The 15,413-nt window shown below is 40.8% G+C and overlaps 1 protein-coding gene across 2 annotated transcripts in view; it reads right to left on the reverse strand.

Annotated features, from left to right (window-relative positions):
• MCCC2 (methylcrotonyl-CoA carboxylase subunit 2) overlaps positions 1–15,413 on the reverse strand; it is a 66,874-nt gene that overhangs the window by 14,695 nt on the left and 36,766 nt on the right. For both annotated transcript variants that reach the window (XR_013445753.1, XM_036072100.2), the window contains exons 7-10: positions 14,873–14,986; positions 8,626–8,690; positions 3,279–3,378; positions 3,072–3,167 (exon numbers count right to left, since the gene is read on the reverse strand). Coding sequence is in view for 1 of the 2 variants with exons in the window: in XM_036072100.2 (XP_035927993.1) it covers positions 3,072–3,167; positions 3,279–3,378; positions 8,626–8,690; positions 14,873–14,986 (375 nt within the window). In the remaining variant the exon portion in view is untranslated. The remainder of the gene's footprint in view (positions 1–3,071; positions 3,168–3,278; positions 3,379–8,625; positions 8,691–14,872; positions 14,987–15,413) is intronic.

A 15,413-nucleotide genomic window follows, 5' to 3' on the forward strand; every position in this document is an offset into this window, starting at 1 on the left:
GTATTATGCTAAGTGAATTAGTCAGAGAAAGACAAATGTCATATGACTTCACTTAAATGAGGAATTTAAGAAACAAAACAGATGAACATAGGGGGAGGGGAAAAAAGAGAGGGAAACAAACCATAAGAGACTCTTAACAACAGAGAGAACAAACTGAGGGTTGATGGAGGGAGATGGGTGGGGGGATGGACCAGATGGGTGATGGGGATTAAGGAGGGCATTTGTGATGAGCACTGGGTATTGTAGGGAAGTGATGAAACATTGGATTCTACACCTGAAACTAATATTGCACTGTGTGTTAACTAGCTGGAATTTAAATCAAAACCTAAAAAGTTAAAAACAAAAAAAAAAGATAATACTTAAAAAGTGCTAACTAAAGCACACTGCCTAGCCCTCACTGAAAAGTAGCTATTATTATTAAGACTTCAATAAAGGTTCCTTGATTCTGAATCTGATCCCACATATATACATATTTAATCTAAAAGAAGTAATTACTAAATAGTTTATCCTTGGGACTCATCATATACATCAAGACTATTTCAAAGAGTTCCAAACATATTCCAAATTTCTTCAGAAACTGTTTTAGATGATACACACCATTCTTCTTTCTAGTCCAAATTTCCTTTTTCCTGTTTACCACATCAAAGCCTTGTTTTGTAACAATCAAAGGCTGAAAAATGAGTGAATGCTTCCCAGTATCATTCTTTCCAAAAAGTAAGAGCATACTTGGAATTATTTTTCACTTTCCTAAAAGGTCCGATAATGTAATGGGAATATAAGTTATCTGTTCTAAATGCTATGTAGCTCCAAAACTGTACCTTCTAAAACACAATCAACACACAACCACCACCATTCTTTCACACAAAAATAAAGCCCCTCAAAGAGCACAGCAAACTAGGGCCACTTAGTATGAAGCTATCTCCTATTTGCTTTACGACGACCACCACCCAGCCACATAAGACATATTAACTCATCTTCACAAAGACTCACACTTCAGGAAGCAGACATATCATTTGGTACTATGGCTATTTCTAGAAGTGGAAAGCGATACTCAGAGAGGTCCAATCCAGTACCACTGACGAGGGAAACAAGGACTACAAGCCAGATTTTCCAATGAACATTCCGGTGCTGTCCCCCAGCTCCATATACTAGTAAGACCTCCATATAAGACTTACTTGAAATTATAGAAAAGCATAATACATGATCATCACAATGATGAATCTGAATCAGCAAAAGGTAGAAAGTCCAGGAAACTATTTAAGAAGGTAAAAGTCTATCTTTATAAAAAGACCTCCATTTAAATGAAATGGAACTATCATGAAGGCATGGATGTGCATCTGCTTCACTCATTTCTGTACCCTTGGTGCCTCAAACAGCATCTTCAGAGAGCAAGCATTCAATAAACACTGTTGAATAGATGAAAAAAAGTGGTTATGTTTAACAGGATGAATTCTTAGCCATCTAGAACACTTGGCTATCCACAACTCATTTCTCAAGCATATCAGATTGTTAAGTATCAAATTTTATATGCCTGTAATTAATGAAAAAGGCAAGCTAAAATCCTAATTCTATAACTTACAGTTAACCAAGTCACCTTGCTAAAGTGAAATACCAGTTGGAGTTCCATAAAAATCCAGAATGTTAAGACCCTCCAATATAGGGTATTGCCTCAATAAATAACTGTGCACATCCACAGGTGGGATAGTACATTCATCAATTCATTCAAAAAAATATTTACTGAGGGACACTGGGTTAAGCCTTCAGCTCAGGTCACGATCCCAGAGTCCTGGGATTGAGTTCCGCATTGGGCTCCTTGCTCAGCGGGGAGCCTGCTTCTCCCTCTGCCTGCTGCTCCCCCCACCTGTGCGTGCATGCTCTCTCTCTCTGACAAATAAATAAAATCTTTAAAATATATATATATATATTTACTGAGTGCCTACCATGTCACCAGGTATTATTATAGCAAAGAGGACCTAGCCATGGAAATGGTTTCAAGAAGAACTTATAAATATTGGAGAAATGTTTATAATTTAAACTGGAGAATTTAAAAATATACATGTGTATGTTTGCATGTACAGACGATCACAGCTACATAAATATATATATATATATATATATATATATATATATATATACAAATTACATTAAGCTGAAACACCAAAATATTCACTGCTTTCTCTGGATGGTAGAATTATAAGCAATCTTCTGTTTTTCTGCATTTTCTACAATTTTTCACAATTAGCACACAATAGTTTTATAGTCAAAAGGAAAACTAACAAATATGAAGGCAGAGAAACTGACAGTAAGGTTATTTCTTAATTTAAAAAGTATTCTGTCATATATGGATAGTGAACAAAAGAAGCCTACATGCTATATGCAAGCACTAAAAATTATCAATCGAGACCAAAGAAGACCATGTCAGCAATCTGTAACCATAGCAACAGCTTCGAATGTAATCAAAAGTCTAATCTCTGCTAAGGTCATATTGATCTAAAAGGGTATGTTTTTCCTTTCACAACGTACTGACATTTCCTCCACTTCCCAAAATAAGAGCACTAAAAAGAAATAGATGAAATTTATGAAGCTGCCTACATCATTCCTAACGTCCACAGATATAGGCAGTCCTATTTATGAACAAAGCAAGCTTCATCATTGTGCAATGAAAACTTTCCAACCATTAAGAGGTTTTTATCCCCCTCGCCCTTCTAGTAAGAGATCTTTCCCTTTTATGTCACACCCTACTGAAATCCACAAGAGGCTCTAAGCAGGAAGGTATCTGAACAGATTTCACCTTAAAAATGGATACACTCTTAACTCTAGGAAACAAACTGAGATTGCTGGATGGGAGGGGGGTGGGGGGATGGGGTAACTAGGTGATGGGCATTAAGGAGGGCACGTGATGTAATGAGCGCTGAGTATTATATAAGACTGATGAATCACTGACCACTACCTCTGAAACCAATAAATATTAATTAATTGAATTTAAATTTAAAAAATAAACTTTAAAAAATGGATACACATACAACGAGACTGACAGCATGGTTTATAGCTCGCAGCCCCACTCTACACACCTCTCGAATATCAAAGTGCCTCTTAAGGTTAGTACCAACTATTCCATACAATTCATCAGCAGGAAATAAAGGATCTTCAGAAGGTTCTACAGTAACCTGCAGAAATATAAAACAACCATATTAACCTATTTAAAGATATTATTCAAGGTTACATAAGCCAAAATGCTTTTGAAGAAAATAAAAGATGTAAGAACATAACCAACTCACATCCAATTTCTTCTGATAATTTAAATTCCTCACAATCATCCTAGTTAGGTGAAGGGCATGATGATCATCCAAAGCGTAGTAGTCGGATACTCCAGACTTTCTACAGAGTAAAGCACACTAAAATAATCAGAACAGGGAAAAGGAAAATAAATATCTTAAACCCTAAAGATCTTCTCTCATCTAAGGATGACATCATTCTTACTTCCAAAATACTTTAATCAATGTCATCCAACTTGATTCTCATAATGTCCCCTTCCCTGCTCAGCGGGGAGTCTACTTCTCCCTCTGGCCCTCCCCCTCTCATGCTCTCTCTCTCTCATTCTCTCTCTCAAATAAATAAATAAAAATCTTTAAAAAAAAAAAAAAAAAAAAAAAAGAATCATAATGTCCCCAGCAGAACAGTATTATCCTTATTTTACAAACAGGAAAAACTGAGGTCTACCTATATTAAGTACCCTGCCCTAGGACCACCAGTATAAGTATCCACATGTTCTATTTCTCAATCTTGACCTTCTTCTACTGGACCAGAGAGCCTTGCTGATGAGGACTTCTATTTAATGCTCATCCCATGCACCTCAAACAAAACTGTATATGATAAAGTTCAACAACCGCAGATGTAGTCCATAACAACGAAGTGTCTGTAACTCACTGAGCTCCTAATGAAGATGCCAACTACTGCAGGGAGACTGCTGAGGCCCCAACCTTACAAAGTCACACCTTAAGAGTAAGCATGACGACCCTGTCCCTCAGATCAATGGGAAAAATTAGTATTGATAAAACAGAACTGCGATAAGGGCCACAGAAATTCCTGCTCAATCTCAAGTTCAATGTGAATGAAGCATGGGCTTGCTCTGTTTATTAGCTTTGTTCTGATTAGATGACTTTTTATCTCATATGTAGATATACTCATTCTAGAATATAGTATTTAAAAAAAACCGTGCCTGGGTGGTGCAGCTGGTTGAGCCTTGGACTCTTGGTTTCAGCTCAGGTCGTGATCGTGGGATTGAGCCCCGCAATGGGCTCCACGCTCAGCAGAGAGTCTGTTTAGGACTCTCTCTCCCTCTGCCCCTTCCCCCTTTGTGCGCGCATGCGCATGCATGCTCACTCTCTCTCTCTCTAAAATCAATCAATCAATCAATCAATAACTGTAGGGGTGCTTGACTGGCTCAGTCGGTGGAGCGTGGAACTCTTGATCTCAGGGTTGTAAGTTCGAGCCCCACGATGGGTGTAAAGATTGCTTAAAAATAAAAATTTTTTTAAAAATAAATAAATAAAATAACTATAAAGACAGACAAAAATATGTACCTGAAGAAAATAGAATTTTGGTTCATTTTATGAGTAAGGGCTAATCTGCTGCAATCTAAATTGTGATGTCTTGTCTAGGAAAATGCCAAACCCTTAGCAGGTATTTCTTAGAACTGGGTTCTCAGGGTGGTTTCAGGGCACTCTCCACCTCTGGATTGGCTATTTCTAAATGAGAACAGAGACCGTGTTTACTCCTTGCTATAGCCCCGCAACACTTCGCAAATGGTAGACCCTTCAGTTTTTTTTAACTTAATATGACATTTTATAACTAACCATATCTTTTAAATGCTTCATACATCATACCAGCTAGAACTGCTGACTTCTAGCTACACTGCAGTAATTCAGAAAGCAAAGAGAAGCAGAAGGAACTACTTCCAAATCAGTAAATATTTAAAATAAAATGCTTTCTTTTTTTTTTTTTTAAAGATTTTATTTATTTATTTGACAGAGAGAGGCACAGCGAGAGAGGGAACACAAGCAGGGGGAGTGGGAGAGGGAGAAGCAGGCTTCCCGCCGAGCAGGGAGCCTGATATGGGGCTTGATCCCAGGACCCTGAGATCATGACCTGAGCCGAAGGCAGATGCTTAATGACTGAGCCACCCAGGCGCCCCTAAAATGCTTTCTTTTAAAAACTGCCTAATATTTACCAAAACAGCAGGAAAGGGAAACCTTTGATGAGACACTGTATTATAGAAGACTTTGTGTCAAAGTAATTCCTCAGGATGGCTAATCAGAGAGGTTTAAGATATGTATTTACAAAGACCGAAGAAACCCAAAGCAATTTGTGACTAGTAAATTTTATCACACTGTTCCAAAAAAAAGCCATCACCACCTAATCACTGTCCCATGATTTTAAACAGGTTATTATGAATAATCATAACTAGTAGTAATAGGGCACTTACCAGGTACCAGACACTGTGCTATGAGGTGGGATCTATTCTTATCTTCACTTTACATGTGAAGACAAGAGGCTCAATGAAGTTAACTAGTTTGTCCTGTCCAGTCACAAGGGTGGTAAGTCAGGCAAACAGAAGATGAATTCTAGAACCTACACCCCTAACTTGGTATATACTGCCTACAGCTTTTATGGGCACCAGATAACTTTTTTTAAATAGTCAAAATTTTTTAAATTAATGCTCCTCAAATACTATCTTCATCTCCTTGTTAATCATCCACAAACAGTGGCAGCCCACTGTGTCCTGTACCCCACTCACCTTATTCTACCTGCGGCCGCCTCTCTCCAGGCTGACACACCCACGCCAGTCTCCCTGCCACGGTCAGTGCGATCAGAGAGGAACGCAGCGTGGCCACTCACACGCTTGTGCTCACCGTAAATAAACAAGTGTTCTGTTCCACACACACAGAAACTCAGGCTCGTGCTAAGCTTTTCTCCACCAACCTCAACACCACTCCCTTAACCACTCCTCCCTTCGCCTCTAGTTGGAAATCGGAAGCATGCTAGCATATTCATTTTGTAATTGTTTTTAGTTCTTTTCATTTTTCTTTTTACATAATGAGATTATTAATCCTTGAGGGCAGGAACCAGGCCTGAAATTGTTCTGTGTTACTCACAACACTTAGCGCCATCAATCTACCCACAATAAGCACTCAGTGAGAAAAGGAATGAAGGGAAAACTGGGGCAAATGTGGGTCCCTCACATAAGTTTTCTAAAGGCGCAGCAGTGTTTGACAGGAAAGTAGAAATGTTACACCTGTCTCTCCTTTCCTACCTACTAGACTGCTCCCATAGCCACCTGCCCCCCTGGGTATGAGGCCTGGCAGCACAAAGAGAGGTTTATGCACCTGCCAGGCCACAGAGCTCAGTGAGTAGATCGACTTGCCATCTATGCCTGGTTTCCCTGGGTATGGTCCAGGGCCCTCCTCTTTATCTACACTCACCTCGAGTTGAGCTAGCTCATCTATTCCCATCGTTTTAAATTCTAGTTCTATGCTGATGACTCCCCAACACTGATCTGGGCTGCAGACTCTTTACCAGTTAACTGCCTACTCAGCCAGTGTGCCTACTTGGATGTCTCAAGCACCTCTAACTTATCGGGTCCAAAAGGATCCCCCTGCCCCGTTCCCAGATCTCCTCCTCCTCCCATCTTCCCAGTCTCAGGAAGTCATACCTTTTCCACTCATCATCTTTGTCACCTCACTTTCCTAAACCCCTTGGATGAAATCCAAAAGCAAGTCCTTCAAACCTGTCTCTACAGCAGAGCTTGAACCTGGTCACTCCCTCTACCTGCACTACCACCAGAACCATCTAAGCCACCAGCATCTCTCACCTGCTGTTCCTGATAAAACCCCCTGACTGGACAGACTCAGGCCAACCCCCTAAATGTTCTGTTTAGCAGCCAGAGTGACTTTTTCTAATGAAATATTTGATAACAGCATCTCTCTCCTTAAAACTCTTCAATGGTTTCCTAATTGCTCTTAAAAAAAAAAAAAAAGTCCACTCTTTAATGACCAGTTATGATAAACAACAACAATAAAAATAATGGCAGTTAATATTTACAGGTACTTATTTAAAGCAGGTACTGTTTCAAGCAATTTACACGTATCATCTCATTTCATTCTCACAAAACTCTAGGAGGTAGGCGGTCTTCTTACCCCTGAACTCTAACCTGAAATGACTGGACCAGTGACGTGATGGAGCCAGACAGAGCCAAGTGTGTACAACCTCTTCCTGCTTCCACACTCCCTGGTCCTGTTGGGACCCTGTCATCAGCCTCAGTGGGATACTTTACACCAGAAGCATTGGCAGATGCCACAAAGCCGGACTTTTCCCCTCCCCAGAGAACCAGCTGTTCTTGAGAGTTGAGCTAAGCTCCTCCATAGTCTGGCTGCCTCTGCATCTACTTTGTGTGGCTGAGTGGACTGCAGGAACCTGAAACCGCCTCCAGCCCGCTTGGGCAAGCGCAGGCGCCAGAGAGCAGCCACAGACTCACAAGCACATCCTCAGTCCCGATGGGACTTCCCCAACAAGCCCTGTGATCAACAGTCTCCTCTGCCTCCCAGCTCCTTCCTGTATGCCTTGCGTGCACTAGACCCACATGCATAAGACCCAGTGTGGAACTGAACGAAACGCCAATCTTTTGGTTTGAATTGACTAAACTAGCCTTAGCCTAGGAACCCCCAAGTGCTCCAATCATGGACCCTAAGAAAAAAATGTGCTCAGGCTCTGCCTCTGTCTGCACTCTGCCTTGAGCTCCCAGCATGGCCCCTCGAGGCATGCCGTGTACTTCCTCCAGGTTCTGTGAGTAATGAACTTGTCCATTTCAATTTCTCCTGTGGTCTGTTGTTGAACCACAGCTTGCCATCCAGCACTCTGTGCTCCACTTAACAAATACTAATTTAACAGCATCATGGGGCGCCTGGATGGCTCAGTCGGTAAAACATCTGACTTCTTGATTTCAGCTCAGGTCATGATCTCAGGGTTGTGAGATCGAGCCCTGAGTCAGGCTCCATGCTGAGCGTGCAGCCTGCTTGGGATTCTCTCTCTCTCCCTCTGCTCCTCCCCACTCGTGCGCTCTCTCTCTCTCTAAAAATAAAATCTTTAAAAAAAAAACCCCACAAAGTCATAACACCTGCACACCAGTGGGTTGGATCAACCTATATGCTCTCCCTATACTTCTTTACAGGCCTTATCACACATACACATTAAATCATTTTTTGGTAATAACTTATCACCCATCTCCCTGACTAGAATGTTACGCTCCTTGAGGTCAAAGACAATGTCTATCTCATAATCTTCAATACCTATAACAGTGTCTGCCACACAACAGGTGCTGGACGGATGTTTGTTAAAGAAATGAGAAACCTGTTCTCCAGTCTATCTAGGCAATAACGAACAAGCTGACGTTCTAGCTTAGGAATGCAACCCTACAGTTCAAAGAACTGAACCCTGAAACAGCAGCTCAAGAACAGATCAACTGTGGTTGGATCTGGCAAGTTTAACTCTTAGAAAAAATAATTAAATTTTCTCTTCAACAGACAGACAACAATGAATCCTGGAAAGCAACAAGTGCTTCTGTCTCACCTGCAATGCAGATCAGCACCGCCAAGGTCCTCGGCCAACACTTCCTCTCCAGTGGCGGCTTTCACCTACAGCAAGGAGGAAAGTCAGTGGTGAGTTGTGCCCATCAGAGAAATAAAAATGCTTACCTAACATGCATGTCTTCTAACCCGACTATGCCTACCACTCTTTCTTCCACACAGCTAAAGATTTTTGATTTTTTTCTTTCTTTTTTTTTTTTGTAAAGATTTTATTTATTTATTTGAGAGAGAGAGAGAATGAGAGACAGAGAGCATGAGAGGGAGGAGGGTCAGAGGGAGAAGCAGACTCCCCGCTGAGCAGGGAGCCCGATATGGGACTCGATCCCGGGACTCCAGGATCATGACCTGAGCCGAAGGCAGTCGCTTAACCAACTGAGCCACCCAGGCGCCCCTCTTTTTTTTTTTTTTTTTTTTTTTTTCATTTTTTAAGTAGACCTCACACCCAGCATGGAGCCCAGTGCAGGGCTTGAACTCAAGACCCTGAGGTCAAGACCTGAGCTGAGATCAAGAGTCGGACACTTAACCAACTGAGACACCCAATCGCCCCAAGATTGTTTTCTTATTCCACCCATCCAGCAAACCTAGAAAAAACTGTCTCTGGTCTACAGATGAAAAATCTGAACCCAGAGCCACTAAGGAATTTCCCCACAGCCCCTGAGCAAGTGATGGAACCTGAGTTGAATTGAGGTATTTCTGGTCTGTAAGCCCGCTCTCCTTCTCCTACCTTCTGCACAGTAAAGCATTTGTGTCTGTGTATATGCTGTTCCCACTGCCTGGGCTCCCTGCTCTCTGTCACCCACCTGGGGAATCCCTCCTGATCCTTTAGGCCCCATCTGCTCTATGTGGTTTTCCCTGACCTGCGCAGGCCCTTTCGTCATTAATGACACTCCAGAGCAATACTAGAACAACACCTGCTCATCTGTGGTCCAAGAATACTCCTTGTACACCTCCAACAGGGCACCTGCCAGACTGCGCATGTCAGTGATCTGCAGGTGTCTGTCTCTCTTGTCTCTATACTGGGAGGGCTTGATGGCAGCAACTGTGATGTATTCATCTTTGAACACTCAGTAAATTTAATGAATTAATGCCTTTTGTGGCCTATCCTGAAAAACTGCAGTAACTATCACAAACTCTTAAAAGTGCAATACCTTCAAGAGGCCAAAAAAAATCTCTAAGATTACCCACATCTAAGATTCAGCCAAATATGACCAAAAAGAAAGAAACCTCAAGTAATAAACTAAGAATGACTTAACTATTGCCTGAGAAATTCTAATAAGAAAACAGAAAAATCATTTAGTGCCAAATGTCAAACTGACCCCTTAGGAATTGCTTACTGATTCCTACTTCTTTGGGTTGACTGATTTCTTTTTCTTCAAATAGGAAAAACTGTTATTAGAGCAATGAACATTTATCTAAATTGCAGCATAGAAAGGACTTATTATTCACTACATCAAAAGTTGTCTTAAACAAAATATTACTGCACAGAGAAAAGTAATTAAAATTTTCACTTCCAATTTTTCCACCCACAGAACTAAGGTCTCTTCTTCCCAAAATATTCAGTGTAAAATAGCATTCAGCCCAGACAATAACTAATTATAAGAGGTGTCTGGATATTTAAAGTTGTAAAAAGGAATAAACTACCGATATACTCTGTTTATTTCCAGGGATCTGACTAATACCAACTGATAAAATAAGGGTTCGTCATTGGTTAATATTTAGTGAACACCCACAACATGGCTGATACTTTGACAGGTGCAAGGATGATAAAAATTAAAAACAGCTCATTCTACTAAATATCAAGTTCAGAAGACAGAAGAACAAAAAGCTCCTTCAAAAACTTGTCTTACTATTAGGCATTCTTCCAACCACTTTAAGCAACTGAAAGCTGTAGCAACTCAACCGCACATTATGCATGGAATCTTTTTTCAATTTTCAGTAAAACAAGGGTCAAAATTTAGAACCCTCAAGCAGATGAGACTGCTGCGGCTTCCTTTTTTTTTTTTAAGCTGTAAATATGGTCTTTCAGTGGTAGACAACAGAGCAGAGTTCAGTTCTCTAACAGGACTGCCGACTTCAGCTGCTAAATTGCTCCTAGCCGAGGTACAAGGTAAATCCGCACCAATGACTGGACATTTTGCAACTGCACCCTTCAGACAAGCTCTTCTCTTGGAAACAGCTAGTGTTATGTCAGTATTGTGATTCTGCCTACAGTCCCAAAAAGGTGTTTTCAAATTTTAGTCCTATCTTCACTCATTCTTTAAGGAAAAACACCTACAAACTACTGAAAGTTTGTACCCTTCACTTGACAAAGGTAAATTCTAAATGAATTCTCCTCTCATTTACCAATGATAAGTATCACTTATAGCTAGAAATAAGTGTCAAAGAATAATTGACAACACAGGCCTTTTGAATAATGCCTTCAGACTTTCAGGGCATTTAAAACGGTGGCTCTTCAGGCTTACCTGATCTTCAATAAAATTTATTAAAAATAAACACAATCATTTGCAAAATACACATATTTCACATCAAAGCAAGAATAAGCTCTTTTTAACGTACTCTTTTTAATAAATTCGTGTTATTATTCCAAAACCAAAGATGATTTTTTTGACAGACTTTGAAGCAATAACCTTACTTTTTGAGATAGAATTCACTACCATAAAATTCACATTTAAAGAATATAATTCAGTGTTTTTCAGTATATTCACACGGTTGTGGAACCATCACCACCACCTAATTCCAGAAGTTTCATCACTCCCAAAAGGAAGCCCATACTCATTACAGTCACTCCCCATTCTACCTTCCTCTTGGTCCCGGGCAACCACTAATCTCCTTGCTGCCTCTAGGAATTTGTTTATTCTAAATATTTCATAGAGGCAGAATTATACAGTATTTTTCCTTTTGTGTCAAATTTTTCCTTTTGTGACATAATGTTTTCAAGTTCCATCCATGTTGTAGCATGTGTCAGAACTTCATTCTTTTTCACGGCTGAATCATATTCCATTGGATGTATATTATAGTTTTATAGTATTGTTGACATTCTCCTTACCTAGATAATATTCTTAGATTTCACTTAAGTAAGGGGATATTTTGTTGTAAGATGTAGTCATTACCTGTGTCTTCCCCTACGCTCTCTTTATCCCTCTGGAGCCTGGGCCCAGATTGTGACACACGCATAGCAGAGTGAAGGCTGCACTACTGAACATCACTGGAATGGAGCCGAGCAAAGAGGAGATGGGAAGAGCCTGCATTACATAATCCACTCCTCAGTCCAGCTCACCAGTGAGGGTGCACAAGGTCCCACTCTCAGAAGGGCCCTGTGCTTGGAGTTTGATGCTCAGTGGTTACCCTACTGAAATTCTCATTTTATCTTTGAATATGTGTTCTGTAAATGAAGTCTGATGGGACAATGTGTGTTGGGGTTCAGAGCCTTAGCTCTTAGCTGGTCTGCCTCCCACCATCTTTCTGGAAAGGGTTCTTGGCTCCCTGCTTCCCTGCTAACTGGTACATAGGCCCTGGGCTCTGCCCTATCTGCTCCTCCCCACTCCTGCCTAGGGACTATAACACCTGTCCCCACTGGGGACCTGGCATGGGCAAAGGGAAGATCAGGGCTCAGGCATGCACCCCCTGGTGTCTCAGGGTGGAGCACAGCAGCACCATCACTATGCTGGGCTGGCGGTGCTGAGGTGTATTCTCCAGCAGATGACGCAGTGGAGGGGAGGTGGTGCTAAAGGATTGCTTTTCGCCCCTCACCCATCCGGATACCAAGCACATCCTGGCATGGAGGCTGCATACCCCTGGGGGGTCATAGGTCCACCAGGAGTTGAACAGTGGGCCCACTGGAAGCACAGATGCCTGAGAAGGGGAGTATTCTATGCTTGAAGGAACATGCCCTTAAATATTTAGCAAATAAGAAACACCAAGACAGTTTAAGGTACCACAGAAGGAAAAGGTTTTATATTTTAGTACCTTTAACAGTACTTGTTCCTCCTTTTTGAACAAGGGGTCTCGTATCTTCAGTTTGCACTGGGGCCTGCAATTATGTAGCTAGCCCTACCAGTGATTCGTAACGATGCTAGGATTAGAAATTTAGAGCACCTCTCATAAATATTCTAACTTGTTCCTTTTTTTTTTTTTAACTTAACCTTTTTGAAAAGGTAATGTTTTCATGAGACTCACAAAGTCAAAGGTCTCAAAATGTTTATCAGCACACACATACACACACACACAAAAGTCAAAGGTCTCTCTCTTGCCCTGTTTCATCTCCTCTGCATTAAAACTATGTTTGCTGTATCTTTTCCAGAGTTTCTTTATGCATATACAAGCTTACAAATGTATAATTTGCCCTGTCTTACAAAAAAGTTGACCTATTATGTGCAAGCACCTTGTTTATCAACTTCTAGAGACCCTGAGACAAACAAGAATGCAACTGAGGTAGAAGAAAAAATAAGTAGAAGTTTATTTCATCAGCCATTCAACAAATGATGCTGGGCCAACTACATATCACATACAAAACGATGTGGGATTCCTTCCTTAAATCCTACCCAAACTAACTCAAAATGGATTACAAACCTGTAAGTAAGAGCTCAAACTACAAAACTTAGAAGAAACCCAAGTATTAAATCTTCACGATCCTGCAACAGGCAAAACCTTCACAGATATGACACCAAAAGCACAGCAAAGAGAGAAAAAAAATGCATAAACTGACCTTTATCAAAATCAAACATTTCCATGCTTCAGAGGAAGACACCACCAAGAAAGTGAAGACAATCCATAGAAAGAAAATATTTGTATCCAGAACATATAAAGAAGTCTCACAACTCAATAAAGACAGAAAGCCCAATTTAAAAAGTGGGCAAAAGGATCTGAATAGAGATCTCTCCAAAGAAGATATACAAATGACCAACCAGCACATGGAAGATGCTCAGCATCATCAGCCATTAGGGAAATGCGAGTCAAAACCTGAATGAGGTACCATCCATTAGGATGGATATCATCATACAGACGCTCAATAACAACTGTCGGCAAGGAAATGGGAAAATCAGAACCCTCACACATAGCTGGCAGGAATGTAAAATATGCTGTGGGCAGTTTGGCAGGTCCTCAAAATGTGAAACTTAGCATTGCCATGTGACCCAGCAATTGTACTCACAGGTCTATAAACCTTATAAAGGTTTATGTAATATGGCTTAGTATACACACACACACATATATAAACCTACATATAAGCCTTGTAAAGGTTTATATAAAAACTTGGATATGAAGGTGCATAGCAGCATTATTCGTAATATCCAAACACTGGAAACAACCCAAATGACTATCAGCTGATAAATGGATAAACAAAATGCTGCCTATCCATACAATGAAATATTATTCCGCAAAAAAAAGAAATAAAGTGGTTTCTCAAAAAATTAAACACATAATCATCACATGATCTGGCAATTCTATGTCCGACCATATGCCCAAAAGAAATGAAAGCAGGGACTCAAACAGATATATTCATATACTCATATTAACAGCAGCATCATTCATAATAGCCCCAAACTGGAAGCAACTCAAAGGTCCATTGATGAATGAGTTAATAAACAAAATGTGATACGTACATGCAATGGAGTATTATTCAGCCTTTAAAAGGAAGTTCTGACATACGCAACAACATGGTGAATCCTGAGGACATCATCCTAAGTGAAATATGCCAATCACAAAAGGACAGATACTGTATGATTCCACTTATACAACGTACCTACAGTAGTCAGCTTCATAGAAAAAGGAGAATCATGGTAGCCAGGAGCAGTGGAGGTCGGGGAGAATAGGGAGTTAATGTTTAATGGGTACAGATTTTCAGTTGGAGCAGATGAGGAAGTTCTGGAGATGGTTGGTGGTGACGGTTGCACAACAATGTGAATATATTTAATGCCACAGAACTACGCACTTAAAAATGGTTAGAATGGGGGCGCCTGGCTGGCTCAAGCACCTGACTCTTGGTTTCGGCTCAGGTCATGATCTCAGGGTGGTGAGATCAAGCCCCGCATCAGGCTCTGCACTCAGCTGGGAGTCCGCTTGAGGATTCTCTCCCTCTGCCTCTCCCCCTGCTCGTGCTCTAAAATAAATAAATAAATCTTTGAAAAAAATGGTTAGAAAGGTTTAAAAACTGGTCAGAATGATAAATTTTATATTATATACGTATATTTTACTTCAATCAATCAATCAATCAATCAAGTCTATGTTCTTACCAATGGGGGTCCTGCCAAGAAAATGGTACCCTGCTTGCGTACAATGATGTTTTCATCAGCCATTGCAGGCACGTAAGCACCACCTGCCGTACAGGAGCCCATGACCACTGCAATCTGGAATCCAAGCATATAAGACACCCATGAGGTGAGGTTCAGTTAGTTATAGTCTCTGGATCTACAGACCCATAAATGTCGCAGTACCAGAAGAGATTACTAGCTGGTCCCTATGCTTCCTTTTAAAAATGGTCCTCTAGGGCGCCTGGGTGACTCAGTCATTAAGCGTCTGCCTTCAGCTCAGGTCATGATCTCAGGGTCCTGGGATCGAGTCCCGCATCGGGCTCCCTGCTCAGCTGGAAGCCTGCTTCTCCCTCTCCCGCTACCCCCACTTGTGTTCCCTCTCTCGCTGTCAAATAAATAAAAAAAATCTTTAAAAAAAAAAAGGTCCTCTAAGTGTTTGGAATTGTTCCTTAACTACTTCTATCAAAGCCTTTTGAAGGGCTTAGGTCACATTTTTACAAAAATTTATGGACATTCTCCCTGT

Source organism: Halichoerus grypus, chromosome 2 (assembly GCF_964656455.1).
Source record: "Halichoerus grypus chromosome 2, mHalGry1.hap1.1, whole genome shotgun sequence".
Lineage (NCBI taxonomy): Eukaryota > Metazoa > Chordata > Mammalia > Carnivora > Phocidae > Halichoerus > Halichoerus grypus.